Genomic DNA, 20,520 nt, shown 5'->3' on the forward strand with positions numbered 1-20,520 from the left:
TATTTTTGATAGGAAGGCCACTGGCTGTCGATTTCCCCCTCTTTTCTGGGTGAGTACCCCTAGTGCCACCCCCTTGTCTGAATTTACAAACAGGTGGAAAGGTTGTTCTACTGAGGGCAGAGCCAACACGGGAGCAGTAATCAAACTGTTCTTGTCAGACCTAAAGAATCTTCAAGGAGGCTATTTAACAAACCCCCTTCCCCCTCAGGGTCCTCTCCTAGGTACCTCCCAATGGGGTCTAATTTCAACCGAACTTATCTTCCCCTTCTGCCCTTTGACTCCCCGTCCTGTTGGCCGGGTGATCTTCGTCCACCCCGGCCCCTGTATTCTCTTTCCTTTGGGTATTTTGGCCCCCTCCGGCTCTGCATTTGTCCCAACGGACTATACCTTATCATTGTTGGCTTCTCCAACCCCTGGGTATTTCCTGCCCTCCAGGGTCCAGCATTTGCCCCAACGGACTATTGGGCAGAATGCGTGGATTTGGCCCACAGCCTTTTCCCCTCCCTTTTTCTAAACACCGTGTATAATTACCTTATATATCATAATCATATTCTTAATACCATGTTCATCATATTCTCAATACCGTGTTCATCATACCTGCCTTGCCCGTACAAGGTCTTTCCACAATCGCCCAGGAAGTACTTTATTAGTCATTGTTCCTACCTGGGTTCTGTGCACAGAAATTGCTCGATTGATTTTTCACGATTTCCAACTACTCCCACTTCTTTGCCGAGTCTCTGTGTGGTCCGGATACTACTGCTTAAACAGCTGATGGCAAGCAAGGAGTCTGAGACCGCTGAACTCAGCAGGGTGCACCTTCCCTTCGTCCGTCTACTCCCGTCAGCTGTCTAGAGTATTGGATCTCGGAAACGAGCCCCCAAGTTGTGAGATTCAAAAATCACAAATGCTCTTGAGACAAATTCAGACAAAGAAGTGTTTTTATTAATTTCATATTCTGCAGAATAGGTGCCTCTCCTCTGATGTCCTCTAGAGGCACAAAGAAGATGGAGATGCTTTCTATCTTTATACAGTTCATTTCATTATTATCACATTCTCATCCCTCCCCATTGAGCTTCTTCCAATCATAACATAAAGCCCTGTTTCCCACGAGAACGTCTCGGAACGCCCACCTAACGTCAAAGACACCTCCCATATCATGCATCGCATGTGCATTTAAATTAGGCATCTTGTCATAGTGGGTGTGCGTACATATACATGTAATCTCATCAAGCATGCGTAGTTGAGCGTGACTTCGTGTCCCTTTCCCCTTCGTTCTAATTTCTTTACTATCTCGTGCTGAAGTCTTTCTGCTGCTACTTTTTATCTAGAATTTCTCTCTGTTCTTATATCGTTACTTTCTAATCTACTAGCAGTCTGGTTTCTGCCTTATTTCTTTCTAAGTTATTTTTCTATCCCTAGTCTAAATCAACCATGCCTGTTAACTCTTTCCTCACAGATACAGGGCCCAAAATTCCTCTCAATATCCTAAATATGGTCTGACCTGCACCTTTATTAAAGCCGCATCACTATCAGTTTTAGTCATCAGTTTGCATGCCTTATCTTATCAGTTTTAGTTTAGTTTAGCTTAGCGACACAGTGCGGAAACAGGCCCTTCGGCCCACCGAGTACGAGTCGACCAGCGATCCCCGCACACAAACACTACCCCTACACACACTGGGGACATTTTAACATTTATACCAAGCCGATTAAACTACAAACCTGTACGGCTTTGGAGTTGCAAATCATTTGCACAAGGAGGGGGAATCCTTTGTCTTTGTGTTGTGCCTTTGTGACCTCGGTGCATGCCAAAGCCGTTTCAGCCAATGAAGCAGCGGTCATTATTGCCATGCAGCACAAGACTGTCAGTTTGGCAACTCGAGAGAGAGGGAGAGACACAAACCAGAGTGGATTCAATGACCAGATCATTGTCTCTTTTCTTAAGATAAATGTGGAAAAATCTCGCAGCGTCTCTAGAGAGAACCAAACTTATGTTTCAGGTCAATGATTTTAATATATATATTTGTATATATGTAGACTACATGAGAATGATCGCAAGAATTAGTGGGTTAACATAAGATGAGCTTTTGACGGCACTGGGCCTCTACTCGCTGGAGTTTTGAAGGATGGGGGGGGGGGGGATGCTTCATTGAAACTTACCGTATGATGAAAGACATGGATAGAGTGGATTTCCACAAGTGGGAGAGTTTAGGACCAGAGGCCATAGCCTCAGAATTAAAGGACATTCCTTTACAAAGGAGATGAGGAGAAATGTCCGCTACATTCTCCTGCCATCTCCCCATACCCCGTGACACCCTTCCAATATCACCCGTACGCTTCTGTCAATCTCCACCTTAATACCTTCAGACCCACCTTCAGACCAGTCTGAAGAAGGGACTCGACCCGAAACGTCACCCATTCCTTCTCTCCAGAGATGCTGCCTATCCCGGTGAGTTGCTCCAACTTGTTTTGTGTCTATCCACCATAACAATATCCATAGTCTAGGCCTCCGCAGCCATCTTTGGCAATAAATTCCACAGATTCACCACCCTTGATGATGGATCCCACTGCCATGAGACAGCAACCGGTGTGAGCCTGCGATCTTCTGATCATTGACGGCCATGTATCTCAGAATTTCTAATGGCAGCACGGAGATGCAGCGGTAGAGCTAGTGCCTCACAGCACCAGAGACCCAGGTTCGTTCCTGATTACGGGGGCTGTGTGTGCAAAACTTGTACATTCCTCCCCCGTGACCTGTGTGGGTTTTCTCCAGGATCTCCAATTACCTGCCACACTCCAAAGACGTATATGCTTGCAGTTTAATTGGCTTGGTATTAAAAAAATTGTGATTTGTCCCTGGCGTTTAAGATGGTGTTAGTGTGCGGGGATCATTGGTTGGCGCAGGCTTGTTGGGCCAAAGGACCTGTTTCTGCACTCTAAACTAAACGAAACTAAAAGATCAGACAACTGAATCATCCTACCACATCCAGAGAGCAGTGCTGAACTACTATCAACCTCATTGGTGACCCTCGGACTATCCTTGATTGGTCTTTACCCACGCAACAAAAGCACAGAAAAATTAAAAGATCCCAAGTGAGCCATGAGCTAAAAAAGGTTCTGAACCACTGAGTTAGCTGGAGTAACTCAGCAGGTCAGGCAGCATCTCTGGAGATGCTTTTTAAAAGAAAATGTAAATACTGGTTCTGTTCTGTTGTGTTGCAAAATCCCGCAGGCATTGCCACTTTCATTTCACTGTACATCTTGTATGTGTATGTGCAAATAAAGTTGACTTGACTTGGAGAGTCAAGTCAACTTTTGAGTTTACGGCAGAGATAAAGATAAAGTTTAAACTTTTCCTTCTCTCGTGAGATGCTGCCTGTCCCACTGAGTCACTAGCTTTTTGTGTCGATCTTCGAATAGAAACATAGAAACATAAATAATAGGTGCAGGAGTAGGCCATTCGGCCCTTCGAGCCTGCACCGCCATTCAACATGATCATGGCTGATCATCCAACTCAGTATCCTGTACCTGCCTTCTCTCCATACCCCCTGATCCCTTTAGCCACAAGGGCCACATCTAACTCCCTCTTAAATAATGCCAATGAACTGGCCTCAACTACCTTCTGTGGCAGAGAATTCCAGAGATTCACCACACTCTGTGTGAAAAATGTTTTCCTCATCTCAGTCCTAAAAGATTTCCCCCTTATCTTTAAATGGTGGCCCCTTGTCCTGGACTTCCCCAACATCGGGAACAATCTTCCTGCATCTAGCCTGTCCAACCCCTTAAGAATTTTGTACGTTTCTATAAGATCCCCCCCTCAATCTTCTAAATTCTAGAGAGTACAAGCCGAGTCTATCCAGTCTTTCTTCATATGAAAGTCCTGACATCCCAGGAATCAGTCTGGTGAACCTTCTCTGTACTCCCCCTATGGCAAGAATGTCTTTCCTCAGATTAGGAGACCAAAACTGTACGCAATACTCCAGGTGTGGTCTCACCAAGACCCTGTACAACTGCAGTAGAACCCCCCTGCTCCTATACTCAAATCCTTTTGCTATGAATGCTAACATAGCATTCTCTTTCTTCACTGCCTGCTGTACCTGCATGCCTACTTTCAATGACTGGTGTACCATGACACCCAGGTCTCGTTGCATCTCCCCCTTTCCTAATCGGCCACCATTCAGATAATAATCTATCTATCTGTGCCTTATCGATGCCGTACTAATCAAGAATCTCTCTATCTCTGCTGTAAAAATAGCCACTGACTTGGCGGCCTCCATAGCCGTCTGTGGAAATGAGTGCCACCCTGGTGTACATTGTCCTGCGTTTCTTCTCTCCCAACAGAACTATGGGTTTGTGCACATGGACAACAAGGAGGCGGCGAAGGAGGCGATCGAGCACCTGCACCACTACAAGCTGCACGGGGTCACCATCAATGTGGAGGCTAGCAAGAGCATGACCAAGTCGTCCACCAAGCTACACGTGGGCAAGGTCAGCCCGCTCTGCACCAGCCAGGATCTGCAGGCCAAGTTCGAGGAGTACGGGGCCGTGCTCGAGTGCGACATCATCAAGGACTACGCCTTCGTGCACATGGAGAGGGGCGACGACGCCATGGCCGCCATCAAGGGGCTCGACGGCACCCAACTCAAAGGTGAGCGGCGAGGCGCTGCGCTGGCATTGGCACCCCTCTTGCGGTTGAGGGAGTGCAGCGCTGCAGAAGGCATCTCTACCCATCAACAGGCATCCCCCTCCACCTGTGGCCAAAGTACAGAGGATGGGACAATAGACAATAGGTGCAGGAGTAGGTCATTCGGCCCTTCGAGCCAGCACCGCCATTCAATGTGATCATGGCTGATCATCCACAACCAGTACCCCGTTCCTGCCTTCTCCCCATATCCCCTGACTCCGCTATCTTTAAGAGCCCTATCAAGCTCTTTCGTGAAAGTATTCCGAGAACTGGCCTCGACCGCCCTCTGAGGCAGAGAATTCCACAGACTCACAACTCTCTGTGTGAAAAAGCCAGTGAGGCAGTGGGTCTGGGAGTGGTGGGGCTGGACATGGGGTGTTGTGGGTACAGCAGGCAGTGAATCAGGAATATGGCATGTTGGCATTCAGAGCTAGAGGATTTGATTTTAGGAGTAAGGAGGTCCTACTGCAGTTGTACAGTGCCCTGGTGAGACCACACCCGGAATTGTGTGCAATTTTGGTCTCTTAATTTGAGGAAGGACATTCTTTCCATTGAGTGTACACAAAAATACTGGAGAAACTCAGCGGGTGCAGCAGCATCTATGGAGCGAAATAGATAGGCAACATTTTGGGCCGAAACCCTTCTTCGATTTTCCAGCATCTGCAGTTCCTTCTTAGACACTTCTTTCTGTTGAGGGAGTGCAGCGTAGGTTCACCAGGTTAATTCCTGGGATGGCGGGACTGACATCTGATTAAAGAATGGGTCGACTGGGTTTGTACCCCCTGGAATTTAGATGAGAGGGGATCTTATAGAAACATATAAAATTCTTAAGGGATTGGACAGGCTAGATGCAGGAAAAATGTTCCCCACGTTGGGGAGTCCAGAACCCGGGGGCACAATTTAAGAGTAAACGGTCGGCCATTTAGGACTGAGATGCGGAAAAACGTTTTCACCCAGAGAGTCGTGAATCTGTGGAATTCTCTGCCACAGAAGGCAGTGGAGGCCAATTCACTGGATGTATTTAAGAGAGAGTTGGATTTAGCTCTTAGGGCTAATGGAATCAAAGATTATGGGGAGAAAGCAGGAATGGGGTACTGATTTTGGATAATCGGCCATGATCATATTGATCAAGGCTGGCTCGAAGGGCCTACTGCTGCACCTATTTTCTATGTTTCTATGCTACCGACAGCTTAAAGGCACATCACAAGCCTGTGATCCCATGCCACCAGGTCCTTGAACTGACCTCCCCCACCAGATCCTCACTGACTATCCATAAGGTGGTGGTAATAGAGTTGCTGCCTCCCAGCGCCACAGATCTGGTACATATACATTAGGAGAAGGAGACGCTTTGTGTTTGGGGCACCCGGTGTCATTATCAATCGTTGAGAACTTGGCTGTAATGACTCCTCAACACCATCCGTTCAAAGGTGGTGCAGCGGTAAAGTTGCTGCCTCACAGCACCAGAGACCCGGGTTCCATCCTGACTACGGGGTGCTGTCTTTGCTTGTTCTCCCCTTGACCTGTGCGGGATTTCTCCGAGATCCTCGGTTTCCTCCCACACTCCAAAGGCGTGCGGGCTTGTAGGTTAATTGGCTTTGATAAACTTGTAAAATGTCCGGAGTGTGTGGGATGGAACTAGTGCACAGATGATTTGTTTAAGAACGGTCTCGACCCGAAACGTCACCTATTCCTTCGCTCCATAGAGGCTACCTCACACGCTGTGTTTCTCCAGCATTTTTATCAACCTTGTATCAGCTTCGGTAAGTTTCTGTCTGGCCTGCAGGTGAACCTGCCTCACTACGCAGACCGTATCTCTGTGCTTTTCTCTAGTTTTCCAATTCTCCTTGTCCGGGACCCTTCCACTGCCCCGGCCTTGTGTGTATGTTTGGTGTAACCCAGCATGTGCAGTTGCTTGCTGCAGGGAGGGGGCTTGCTGGTAGCTGGGGCCGTGAGTTTGAGCGTGTCTATGCTTCGTGTTGCAGGCAAGCGCATCCACGTGGAGCTGTCCAAGAGCCGGCTGCGGGTGCAGCCAGGCATGGGGGAGAAGAACACCTGCTTCCGCTGCGGAAAGGACGGCCACTGGTCCAAGGAGTGTCCGACTGACCGTTCCGACGTGGGCATGAGCATTCCTGCCCACTACCTTGACGCTTACACCATGTCGGGCCGGTACGGGGAGCAGGCGTTCTACGATAGCCGCTACGTGGACTACTACGAGAAGTACCGGGCGGGGGCGTACGGGGCGGTGGGCACTCCCTACCCGGACCGCTGGGGCGCCCAACTGGGGGGCTACGGCGCCAGCCTGCGGGAACGCAAGGCCCTGGAGGCCTACGGGCAGAGCGCCATCTCCCAGCCGCCCACCTACTACGCCCGCGATCGCAGCCCGCTGCGCCGCTCCGTGGTCTCCAACGTCACCGACTACGCCACGGCGGCTACCGAGTACGCAGCGGCCGCCACTGCCTCGGCCACCGCCAGTGACTACGCCGCCCAGGCTGCCAGCTACGCTGCCCAGGACTACGCCGGGGCCGGGTACGCCGGATATGCTGCCCAGTCGGCTGCCGCAGACTATGCCGGCGGCAGCTACACGGCCGCAGACTACGCCGGCGCCTACGGCTACGACTACTCCGGGGCGGCCTCCAACAGCGCGGGTTACGGTGCTGCCGGAGCCACCGCAGACGCCTACGTGGGACAGGCGCAGTACTCTGCCTACTAATCACAGGTGAGTCAGGGGCAACGGGGAACTAAACCATCCTGGGCCTGTCGCATCACCATATCCTCTCCTCTCCCTCCCTCCCTCACATCCCCTTGAACTCTCCCCTTCCCCCACCTCTTTCCCTCCCCCACCCTCTTTCTCCCCATTCCCCCCCCCCCCCTTCTCCCATTCCCCCCCCCTTCTCCCATTCCCCCCCCTTCTCCCCATCCCCCCCCCCTTCTCCCATTCCCCCCCCCCTCCTTTCTCCCATCCCCCCTTCTCCCCCACCCCCCCCTCTCTCCCACCCCCCCCCCTCTCTCTCCCATCCCCCCCCCCTCTCTCTCCCATCCCCCCCCCCTCTCTCTCTCCCATCCCCCCCCCCTCTCTCTCTCTCCATCCCCCCTCTCTCTCTCTCCCCCCCCCCCTCTCCCATCTCTCCCATCCTCCCTCTCTCCCCACCCCCCCCCTCATACCCCTCTCTCCTCCCATCCCCCCCTCTCTATCCCCCCCCCCCCCCCCCCCATCCTCCCCCCCCCCACCCCTCTCTCCCATCCCCCCTCCCTCTCTTCTCCCCCCCCCTCCCCCTCTCTCCCATCCTCCCCCCCTCTCCCCCCACCCCCCCCCCCCCTTCCCCCCTCCCCCCCCCCCCCCCCACCCCCCCCCACCCCCCCTCCCCCCCCCCCCCGCCCCCCCCCCCCTCCCCTCCCCCCCCCCCCCCATCCCCCCCTCTCATCTCCCCATCCCCCCTCCCCCCCATCCTCTCTCTCCCATCCCCCCCCCCTCTCTCCTCCATCCCTCTCTCCTCCCCCTCTCTCCCCCATCCCCCCTCTGTCCCTCCCCCTCCCTCTCTCTCCCATCCCCCCTCTCCCATCCCCCCCCCTCCCCCCATCTCTCCATCCCCCCTCTCTCCCCCCCTCCCTCTCTCCCATCCCCCCCTCTCTCCATCCCCCCTCTCTCCCCATCCCCCCCTCCTCCCCCCCCCCCCTCTCCCATCCCCCCCTCTCTCTCCCATCCTCTCCTCTCTCCCTCCTCCCCCCCTCTCTCCCCATTCCTCCTCCACCCTCCCTTCCACCCCCTCTCTCTCCTCCCCATCCCATCCCCCCTTTTCCTCCCCTCTCCCCCCTCTCTTCCTCCCCCCGCCCCTCTCCTCTTCCTGTCGGTGGCCTGCCGATATTTCCACCCCCAGCCCCCATGGGAAAAAGGTTTCACCCCTCTCCCCAGCCCCCCGAGAGGTCCAGAGCAGGCCCCTGGGGACCCCTGCCCCCCCCGGTGTGCATGTGTCGACCACTCTAGCCCGCACGCCCTCTGTTCATTGTCGCGGGTCGAGAATTGAAACTCTAGCTGTGTCGTGTGCCCTCTCGCTCTCCCTCCCTCCCTCCCTCCCTCCCTCCCCCTCCCTCCCCCCCCACCCCCCCACCCCCCCCCCCCCCCCCCCCCCCCCCCCCCCCCCCCTCTTGTCTTCGGGCACTCTCCACACTCTCATGGGTCTTTTCCTTCTGCTGCCTACCTGCCTAGGAAGGAGAGGAGAATGCAGGAGCTTCCCTGCCCCCACACACCTGCACTGTTGGACGGTGCCTCTCCTCCCACTGGCCGGGCTCGCTCCAGGTCTCCTCCCCGGCCAAACCCGCCTCCTGCTTCGGTAGGTCATCGCCGAGTGTCCGTATTAGCCAAAACAAAACGGAGCAGCGGCCGGCTTGGCTACGCGGGTCGCGGCGTCCGGCGGATCTCCCCGTCGTGCTCGGTTTGGTCGGGGGCCCGTCGGGAATGGAGCCATTCACTACCCGCCCCCCCCCACCTCCCCAGAGAAAAGCAACCGCAGCTGCCCCACACCTGGGACAAACGGTGGCAAGCAGACGTGGTGTGCGGGGAGCTGGACGTTTGCCCCATGCTCTGTGCTCTCTCTGCCTCGTTCCAAACATCCGTCTGACACAACAATGCCGGAGTAACTCAGTGACGATGATAAAGGAAACGGGCCATTGTTAGCTGTTTGCTAGGTGAGAACGAGAAGCTGGTGCGACTTGGGTGGGGGATGGATAGAGAGGGAGGGAATAACTTGAAGTTGAAGAAATCAATTTCATACCACTGGGCAATAAGCTACCCAAGCGAAATATGAGATGCTGTTAAGGGGTTAGACAGGCTAGATGCAGGAAGATTGTTCCCGATGTTGGGGAAGTCCAGAACAAGGGGTCTCAGTTTAAGGATAAGGGTGAAATCTTTTAGGACCGAGATGAGGAAAACATTTTTCACACAGAGAGTGGTGAATCTGGAATTCTCTGCCACAGAAGGTAGTTGAGGCCAGTTCATTGTCTATATTTAAGAGGGAGTTAGATGTGGCCCTTGTGGCTAAAGGGATCAGGGGGTATGGAGAGAAGGTAGGTACAGGATAGTGAGTTGGATGATCAGCTATGATCATATTGAATGGCGGTGCAGGCTCGAAGGGCCGAATGGCCTACTCCTGCACCTATTTTCTATGTTTCTATGTCTATGTTCCTCCAATTTGCATTTAGTCCCGCTCTGGAGGCCCAGGGCAGAAAGGTCAGTGTGGGAATGGGGGGAGGGGGGGCAGTTAAACTGTTTAGCAACCGGGAGATCAGGTAGATCCAGGCGGACCGAGCAAAGGTGCCTTCTCCCCTGACTCAGGCTGAAGAAGGGTCTCAGCCCAAAAGATTATTAAGGGTTTGGACACGCTAGAGGCAGGAAACATGTTCCTGATGTTGGGGGAGTCCAGAACCAGGGGCCACACAGTTTAAGAATAAGGGGTAAGCCATTTAGAACGGAGACAAGGAAACACTTTTTCTCACAGAGAGTTGTGAGTTTGTGAAATTCTTTGCCTCAGAGGGCGGTGGAGGCCGGTTCTCTGGATGCTTTCAAGAGAGAGAGCTAGATAGGGCTCTTAAAGATAGCGGAGTCAGTGGATATGGAGAGAAGGCAGGAACGGGGTACTGATTGGGGATGATCAGCCATGATCATATTAAATGGCAGTGCTGGCTCGAAGGGCCGAATGGCCTATTCCTGCACCTATTGTCTATTGTCAACCATTCCTTCTCTCCAGAGATGCTACCTGTCCCTCTGAGTTACTCCAGCATTTTTGTGTCTATCTTGGGTTTAAACCAGCATCTGCACTTCCTTCCTATGCACATGGGTCTGACCCTCCGCGCATTCCCAACTGTCGACCACACAGATTGTGTCTGCGGAGTTTTGCACTGTGCGTGCCTGACCCGCCACACTGTGGTCGTGAGTTTTATGTCTTCCCCCACCCTCCCTGTCGGCCCAAGCTGCTGTTTGCTGGACTGTTACTTGTTACAGGTGTGTCACTTGGACTTCCCCCACACAGCTGAAGGCTCCTCTCCATGGTTCCCCCCCGTCCCCCTCTCCCATTTCTGCAAACCCCTCACTTTTGACTCCCCCAGCAATTGATAGACTGCAGGTAGTTCTGCTCTAACGCCATGGCTGTGTATGTAGGAAACCCCACCCTGTGTGCAAGGCCGTGTTACAACAGAGCAGAAGATAGACACAAAGCAGGAGTAACTCAGCAGGTCGTCAGGTCATGTGATAGCGGACGAATTAGGCCATTCGGCCCATCAAGTCCACTCCGCCATTCAATCATGGCTGATCTATCTCTCACTCCGAACCCCATTCTCCTGCCTTCTCCCCATAACCTCTGCCACCCGTACTAATCAAGAATCTATCTCTTAAAAATATCCATTGACTTGTGGCCTCCACAGCCGTCTGTAGCAATGAATTCCACAGATTCACCACCCTCTGACTAAAGAAATTCCTGCTCATCTCCCTCCTAAAAGAGCGACCTTTAATCTGAGGCTTTGACCTCTAGTCCTAGACTCTCCCACGAGTGGAAACACCCTCTCCACATCCACTCTATCCAAGCCTTTCACTATTCAGTATGTTTCAATGAGGTCCCCCCTCATTCTTCTAAACCCCAGTGCCGTTGAACGGCCATCATCAGTTAACCCACTCAGTCCTGGGATCAAGCTTGTAAACCTCCTCTGGACCCTCTCCAGAGCCAGCATTTTTCGGGCGAGACCCTTTTTAGTCTGAAGAAGGGTCTCGACCCAAAATGTCACCTATTCCTTTTCTCCAGTGATGCTACCCGACCTGCTGAGTTACTCCAGCACTTTGTGTCTAACTTCGGTGTAAACCGGCATCTGCAGTTCCTCCCGACACGTTACAGCAGAGCAGCATGTTTCACAGCAGAATCATGTATTAATTGTTCCGATGATCACAAATGGCTTTGCAGCAGGGTCCCTCAGGCCCCCTTACCCTTCTCCTCATTCCTTCAGTGCCCACTGTTGTTGAACGACTGAGCATCCACAGTCCACTAGCAAAGAATTCATAGTCGTACAGTGTAGAAATAGGCCCTTCAGCACAACGTTCGTACGCCGACCAATATGTCCCATCTACACTAGACCAACTTGTCCCATCTACACTAGACCAACATGTCCCATCTACACTAGACCAACATGTCCCATCTACACTAGACCAACATGACCCATCTACACTAGACCAACATGTCCCATCTACACTAGACCAACATGTCCCATCTACACTAGACCAACGTGTCCCATCTCCACACTAGACCAACGTGTCCCATCTACACTAGACCAACATGTCCCATCGACACTAGACCAACGTGTCCCATCTACACTAGACCAACATGTCCCATCTACACTAGACCAACATGTCCCATCTACACTAGACCAACGTGTCCCATCTACACTAGACCAACGTGTCCCATCTACACTAGACCAACATGTCCCATCTACACTAGACCAACGTGTCCCATCTACACTAGACCAACGTGTCCCATCTACACTAGACCAACGTGTCCCATCTACACTAGACCAACGTGTCCCATCTACACTAGACCAACATGTCCCATCTACACTAGACCAACGTGTCCCATCGACACTAGACCAACATGTCCCATCTACACTAGACCAACGTGTCCCATCTACACTAGACCAACGTGTCCCATCTACACTAGACCAACGTGTCCCATCTACACTAGACCAACGTGTCCCATCTACACTAGACCAACGTGTCCCATCGACACTAGACCAACGTGCCCCATCTACACTAGACCAACGTGCCCCATCTACACTAGACCAACGTGTCCCATCCACACTAGACCAACATGTCCCATCTACACTAGACCAACATGTCCCATCTGCACTACACCATGTCCCATCTACACTAGTCCAACATGTCCCATCTACACTAGTCCAACATGTCCCATCGACACTAGACCAACGTGTCCCATCGACACTAGACCAACGTGTCCCATCGACACTAGACCAACATGTCCCATCTACACTAGACCAACGTGTCCCATCTACACTAGACCAACGTGTCCCATCTACACTAGACCAACGTGTCCCATCTACACTAGACCAACATGTCCTATCTACACTAGACCAACATGTCCCATCTACACTAGACCAACATGTCCCATCGACACTAGACCAACATGTCCCATCGACACTAGACCAACATGTCCCATCTACACTAGACCAACATGTCCCATCTACACTAGACCAACGTGTCCCATCTACACTAGACCAACATGTCCCATCGACACTAGACCAACATGTCCCATCGACACTAGACCAACGTGTCCCATCTACACTAGACCAACGTGTCCCATCTACACTAGACCAACGTGTCCCATCTACACTAGACCAACGTGTCCCATCTACACTAGACCAACGTGTCCCATCTACACTAGACCAACGTGTCCCATCTACACTAGACCAACGTGTCCCATCTACACTAGACCAACATGTCCCATCTACACTAGACCAACGTGTCCCATCTACACTAGACCAACATGTCCTATCTACACTAGACCAACATGTCCCATCTACACTAGACCAACATGTCCCATCGACACTAGACCAACATGTCCCATCTACACTAGACCAACATGTCCCATCTACACTAGACCAACGTGTCCCATCTACACTAGACCAACATGTCCCATCTGCACTACACCATGTCCCATCTACACTAGTCCAACATGTCCCATCGACACTAGACCAACATGTCCCATCGACACTAGACCAACGTGTCCCATCTACACTAGACCAACATGTCCCAACTACACTACCCACCATGTCCCATCTACACTAGTCCAACATGTCCCATCTACACTAGACCAACATGTCCCATCGACACTAGACCAACGTGTCCCATCTACACTAGACCAACATGTCCCATCTACACTAGACCAACATGTCCCATCTACACTAGACCAACATGTCCCATCTACACTAGACCAACGTGTCCCATCTACACTAGACCAACATGTCCCATCTGCACTACACCATGTCCCATCTACACTAGTCCAACATGTCCCATCTACACTAGTCCAACATGTCCCATCGACACTAGACCAACATGTCCCATCGACACTAGACCAACGTGTCCCATCGACACTAGACCAACATGTCCCATCTACACTAGACCAACGTGTCCCATCTACACTAGACCAACGTGTCCCATCTACACAAGACCAACATGTCCCATCTACACTAGACCAACATGTCCCATCTACACTAGACCAACATGTCCCATCTACACTAGACCAACATGTCCCATCTACACTAGACCAACGTGTCCCATCTACACTAGACCAACGTGTCCCATCGACACCAACGTGTCCCAGACCAACGTGTCCCATCTAGACCAACGTGTCCCATCTACACTAGACCAACGTGTCCCATCTACACTAGACCAACGTGTCCCATCTACACTAGACCAACGTGTCCCATCTACACTAGACCAACGTGTCCCATCGACACTAGACCAACGTGTCCCATCGACACTAGACCAACGTGTCCCATCTACACTAGACCAACATGTCCCATCTACACTAGACCAACATGTCCCATCCACACTAGACCAACATGTCCCATCTACACTAGACCAACATGTCCCATCTACACTAGACCAACATGTCCCATCCACACTAGACCACTGTCCCATCTACACTAGACCAACGTGTCCCATCTACACTAGACCAACGTGCCCCATCTACACTAGACCAACGTGTCCCATCTACACTAGACCAACGTGTCCCATCTACACTAGACCAACGTGTCCCATCCACACTAGACCAACGTGTCCCATCGACACTAGACCAACATGTCCCATCTACCCTAGACCAACATGTCCCATCTACACTAGACCAACATGTCCCATCTACACTAGACCAACATGTCCCATCTACACTAGACCAACATGTCCCATCTACACTAGACCAACGTGTCCCATCTACACTAGACCAACATGTCCCATCTACACTAGACCAACGTGTCCCATCACACTAGACCAACATGTCCCATCTACACTAGACCAACATGTCCCATCTACACTAGACCAACCCATCGTGTGTCCCATCTACACTAGACCAACATGTCCCATCTACACTAGACCAACGTGTCCCATCTACACTAGACCAACGTGTCCCATCTACACTAGACCAACATGTCCCATCTACACTAGACCAACATGTCCCATCTACACTAGACCAACATGTCCCATCTACACTAGACCAACCCATCGTAGACCAACATGTCCCATCTACACTAGACCAACGTGTCCCATCCACTCTACACTAGACCAACTGTCCCAGACCACACTAGACCAACGTGTCCCATTGACACTAGTCCCACTTGCCTGCGTTTACCCCATATCCCTCTCAACCTGTCCTATCCATGTACCTGTCTAAATATTGCAACAGTACCTGCCGCACCAACCCCTTCCAGCAGCTCGTTCCACACGCCCACCATCCTTTGTGTCTCAGATTCCTATTAAATCTTTTCCCCCTCACTTAAATCTATGGTTCTCGAGGTCATGGGGAGAAGGTACAAACTCCATAGTCAGGATCGAACTCAGGTCTCTGGTGCTGTGATGCAGCAACTCTGCTGCTGCCGGGCTGGAGTGTTTCACCCTGATATCTGCTTCTGCCACCCTTTCAGCCTCTCCATCCCCGACCTAGTTCAGTTTTAACCTCCACCCCTCCCCCACTTGTCATTGTGTATTGTCGCTGTACCGGGCTAAGACTGGAGCTCTGTCTCGGTTACTTTGTGGCTGACCAGCGGAAGGCGATGGGCACGGGGCTGGGCGAGTGCAGGTGAGGCGTACGTGCGTGCGTGTGTGCGCGTGCGCGCGGAGCCCCGAGAGATGGGGCCGTTCCCGGCCTGGCGTGACCCCCCCCACCCCCATTCTGTGATGCCAGCCTCTGAGCATCCTGATTCCAGCCGCGGGAATGGGAGCGCGCAGGGGGAGATTGCAACTCGCCCGCCTGCGGTCTCCCGGCGACGGGCTCACCTTGTCGGTCGGTAGCCGCGGTGACTTGTGTACACGCTGCGGGCAGCACTGCTGTCTGCTAACGCGCGGCTGGGTTACATGAGTTGTGCCTCTTGTGTTCCAGATATCCCGTCTGCACCACTTTGTACAGACCTATTTCTAACGTGAGCTAAGAAAGTTTGTCATTTTGATTACACCTAGTGTGCAGGCTTTGATCCCTCCTCCCACCCCCCCCCCCTCCCCACCCTGTTCCTTCCCTTCCCCAACATAACTCCTCCACTGCGGACCTGACCTCCCTCACCCCCTCCATGACCTGACCTCCCTCATCCCTCCATGACCTGACCTCCCTCACCCCTCCATGACCTGACCTCCCTCACCCCTCCATGACCTGACCTCCCTCACCCCTCCATGACCTGACCTACCTCACCCCTCCATGACCTGACCTACCTCACCCCTCCATGACCTGACCTCCCTCACCCCCACCACTGCGGACCTGACCTCCCTCACCCCTCCATGACCTGACCTCCCTCACCCCTCCATGACCTGACCTCCCTCACCCTCCATGACCTGACCTACCTCACCCCTCCACTGTGGACCTGACCTACCTCACCCACCATGACCTGACCTACCTCACCCCTCCATGACCTGACCTCCCTCACCCCTCCATGACCTGACCTTCCTCACCCCTCCATGACCTGACCTCCCTCACCCCTCCATGACCTGACCTACCTCACCCCTCCACTGTGGACCTGACCTACCTCACCCCTCCACTGTGGACCTGACCTACCTCACCGCTCCACTGCGGACCTGACCTACCTCACCGCTCCACTGCGGACCTGACCTACCTCACCACTCCACTGCGGACCTGACCTGCTTCAATGGTTCTACGGTGCTTTTATTGTCACGTGTGCAAAGTGCTAACGCTGTGAAATTATTTTTCTTACAAGCATAAGAGTTCTGCCATCCCTCCCGATCGTCGATTAACAAGTCTACCGATCCCGCTGGCCGGGGGGGGGGGGGGGGGGGGGGGGGGGGCATGTTTTGCCGGTGTTTCCAAAGTCCAAAGTTCCAAATCCCAGGCTGCTGCCTTGCTTGGACACCACGTCCCTCTCCTCTCCTCGCCCCCGTCCAACTTTGTTCCCCAGGTGATCAGAGCCCCCCGCAGCCGACCTCGAGGGGCCGGAGGGCCAGACTCCGTCCGGTTCCCTCTCCTTGCCCAGGATTCGGGTCTCTCTCCTTCTCCCCCGTCACCCACATCCCCCCCCCCCCGTATTAAAGATAGCACAAAAAGCTGGAGTAACTCAGCGGGACAGGCAGCATCTATGGAGATAGGGAATGGGTGATGTTTCGGGTCAAGACTTCTTCAGCCTGAGAGTCAGGGAAACAGACAACCTTTGCTCAATCTCCACCTTGATACGTTCAGACCCACCGTCAGACAAGTCTGAAGAAGGGTCTCGAGCCAAAACGTCACCCATCCCTTCTCTCCAGAGATGCTGCCTGTCCCGCTGTGTTACTCCAGCTTTTTGCGTCTATGGTTTAAACCAGCATCTGCAGTTCCTTCCTACAGACAACCCCCCCCCCCCCCCCCCCTCACCCCCCAACCTCATCTGTACTACCCGCTGCACGGGGACCGAGCCCCTCAACGCTCCCCCCTCTCCCGGGGCACTGTGTGGAGTTGGAGGTGGAGGTGAGGCAAGTCTTGTATCCTCCCGCTTCTCGGGTACCTGTTATTGCATGCTGCAGGTGGACAGGAATGAAGGTGGGTCGGCTTCAGAGATGTATGTCCCTTCGTGCTACCCCGCGGTGAGGCTGTTCGGCCCCGTTATCCGTGGCGTGCTGTCCCTCTTAAAGGGTGTGATTTGTGGTGAGAGCGCGGGCATTTCCAGTGCTTTTACCCCTCCCTCCATTGCCGCATTGTGGCCATCTGTGACGTGTCAATCCGTGGTGTGGCAGTGTTGATGTGAGGAGGAGTTGTGTGTGTGTGTGTGTGTGAGAGAGGGTGGAGGAATACGTCTAACCAACCCCCCCACTCCACCCTCGAGTACTAACCCTGGCCTAATGGCCGCCCGCCCGCTGCCAATGTGGAGATCAGTCAGCCGGAGAGCGGAGGGAAGCGGAGCTGGCGTCGCCCAGCGAGGTGGACGAGGGCAGAGACGGAGGGGAACTGCAGCAGCAAGGCCAGTGTCCGTACCCCCCCACCCCCACCCTCTCCCCCCTCGAGTGCGGGGTGCATTTGCCGGCTGTGGCGTGGCGCGGCGAGGCGAGACGTTTGCTGGAGTTGCCGGCGGGTTTGTCTGTGTGCGCGACCAACCCAGCTCGCGGGTTTGCTGAATGAACTGAAATGCTGTGTCGTCTCCCCTCCTCTTTGACAGTTGTGTATCCACCTGCCTGCCTGCCTGCTGGAGAAACCAGCTCCTGTAGCCACCTGCGGAGACTGAACAGTAGCAACTCTCAGACTAGCTTCAGGTTGCGTCTTGTGGTAACTGGCGCCGAAACTTCTTTCCATCGCTTACTACCCACCCCCCTCCCCCCTCCCTGATTTTTTTGTTTCTGTTGGAACTGTTCACTTTATTTCCCCCCCCCCCCCCCCCCCCCCCCCCCCTCCTGATAGTCACTGGGACACTTATCCCAGGTGACCCCCACCCATCTCTTTCCCCCCCCCCCCCCCCCACCTCTTTTTTTTCCTCTCCCCCCCCCCCCCCCCCCCCCCCCCCTCCATCCGAGCAGCGCACAGCGCGGGCACAGTGCGTGACCTCTCAACACGCACCTACGTACGCGGGCGCGGGCAAGCCTCTACCCCCCCCCTTCTTCCCCCACCCCCTTCCTCCCTTCCCCCACCCTCCCCACCCCCTCCCTTCTTCCACCCATGTCCAGTCTATGCTGGAGGGGCGTCGAGGGCTGTGGGGCGTGCAGAGAGAAAGAGACAGATAGAGTGAGAGAGAGAGAGACAGACAGAGAGAGAGGGACAGAGTGAGAAAGACAGACAGAGTGAGAGACAGAGAGAGAGAGACAGAGAGAGAGAGAGAGCGCGGCTGCCGATTTAACTACCTGCTCTTGTCCACTTCCCAGTCGCCATCCCCAGCAGCGGCCGAGACTCGAGAGATGGAAGTGCAGTTAGAGTGCGGAGGGGCCTGAATCCGGCCTGGTGCTACCTGCTCCACCTGTGACAGACATAGAGCTGGCTGGCTGTCGCCTGGATGTGTTGATCGCAGTCTGCAGTGTGAAGCTGCTTGTGTTTGCTGCCTCCTGGAGACAGGTGTTCCTATTATCGTGCAATTCCACAACTCCTGCATTTGCCTAGCGCCCTTAGACGTTTTGCCTCGGCGGATATAAGAGGCGGGCGTGTCAGACTCCAGCCCCAGGTGGCCATGTTAGGACGGGCGAGCACATTTAAATAAATGAATACATAGTGAAGCTCGGGTCAAAGAGGCAGGTTGTGGAGGAGGAATGAGGAGCGGTGAGATTCAGGGAAGAAATTCCAGAGTTCCGGTTTCGGAGTGAGCGGGGTGGGAGGGAGGGGGAGAGTTTGTCCAGGGTGGGTGGGTGGTTCAAAGCTTCTGGTGAGGTGTAGACTGTGGAGGCCTTGCTGGTCCAGACGGGCGAGCTAGAGGGATTCCAACGCAAGCCTGTGGTACGTGCACAGCCGAGGAGCGGTTGGTTCGGGCATGCCGTTGGTGATTTCGGATTTGCGGTGGTGGTCTGTTCGGTCCCGTGGGAAGGATAGGTCGTGCTAGCTCTCTCCCACACCCCCTCTCATCGTCGGTGGCTCTGTCTGCAGCTAGCTCTCCAACCATTCCGTTGTGTTCCAGCACCTCTCCCATCAGGCGGGCACGGTTCCAACCCCCTCTGCCCCTCCACCACTCCCCTCTGCTCTAATGTTGGTACCACCCTCACTTACGACCTCCACACACAACTGACTCCTGCAGCCAGCACGTGAATGTAAACGGCCTGGCGTGAGCTCCCCTCCACTGTGCTGTGAATGAACCACCAAACATCCGCGAGGGGAGTTCGAGAACGAAAAAAAAACACTTCAGTGGTTCTGCTAACTTCTCTCTAGCCCCTCTTGTTGCGACATGTTGGGGCAAGAGATGTTGCCCTCCAAAGGCGCGTTGTGTGTGTGCGTGTGCGTGCGCGCGTGCGTGCTTTCTCCCTCACGTGGCCACTAGAGTGTCTTTGACCAGTTTGTGATGTGTTTCCTCTTTGTAGATTTGGTAATACCTGTTGGTGAGATCACGGCTGCTCCACACACAAACTCGGCTCGGACCTTGTGCAGAGTACCCACACCATCGAGATTTAGCACAGAGAACTCCGGGGACAATACTATCTGTAGATGTGAAATGTTGGTGTTTTTCTTTCAAAAATACTAGCAGAAAAAAGTCGATTTTCTTTCTAATTCCCCCTCCCCCACCCACCCCAATATGATCTGTGACTGTTCTGGGTTTTATTTGAAGCTATTTGTTACTCATTTTTAAAAAAATAAAGATTTTCTTTTGGTTTTTGTGTTGTTGGTAAATGTTGTGTGGTGGTGGAAGTCTCTATAAAAGGGAGCGACTCCTGAATGTAGACCTGATGGTGACCACAAATCCCCCCCCCTCCCTGTAGCACCCTGCAATAAACGATGAGTATTTGAACTGACAGAGTCCGTGTAAAGTTGCTTTTTACTCTGCTCGACTCGAGAATCAGAGAGAAACGGTGTCCAAACAGGCCCTTCGGCCCACCCAGTCCAGGTTTCCCTACTTTTATTTTTACATTAACAGCAGTACGGTGGCACAGCAGTAGAGTTTAGTTCAGAGACACAGCGCTGAAACAGGCCCTTCGGCCC

The 20,520-nt window shown here is 53.5% G+C and overlaps 1 protein-coding gene across 3 annotated transcripts in view; it reads left to right on the top strand.

Annotated features, from left to right (window-relative positions):
• LOC129695099 (RNA-binding protein 4B-like) overlaps positions 1-20,327 on the top strand; it is a 28,529-nt gene extending 8,202 nt beyond the window's left edge. The window contains exons 2-5 of one of the 3 annotated variants that reach the window (XR_008723108.1): positions 4,339-4,645; positions 6,664-7,397; positions 8,886-9,009; positions 19,905-20,327. Coding sequence is in view for 1 of the 3 variants with exons in the window: in XM_055631849.1 (XP_055487824.1) it covers positions 4,339-4,645; positions 6,664-7,391 (1,035 nt within the window). In the remaining 2 variants the exon portion in view is untranslated. Of the gene's footprint in view, positions 1-4,338; positions 4,646-6,663; positions 7,398-8,885; positions 9,010-15,822; positions 15,869-19,904 lie in introns of those variants that run through there. The other 2 variants (XR_008723107.1, XM_055631849.1) reach the window with 2 other exon arrangements.
• Positions 20,328-20,520: the final 193 nt, after the last annotated feature.

The sequence above is a fragment of the Leucoraja erinacea genome, unplaced genomic scaffold, assembly GCF_028641065.1.
Source record: "Leucoraja erinacea ecotype New England unplaced genomic scaffold, Leri_hhj_1 Leri_93S, whole genome shotgun sequence".
NCBI classification, from domain to species: domain Eukaryota; kingdom Metazoa; phylum Chordata; class Chondrichthyes; order Rajiformes; family Rajidae; genus Leucoraja; species Leucoraja erinaceus.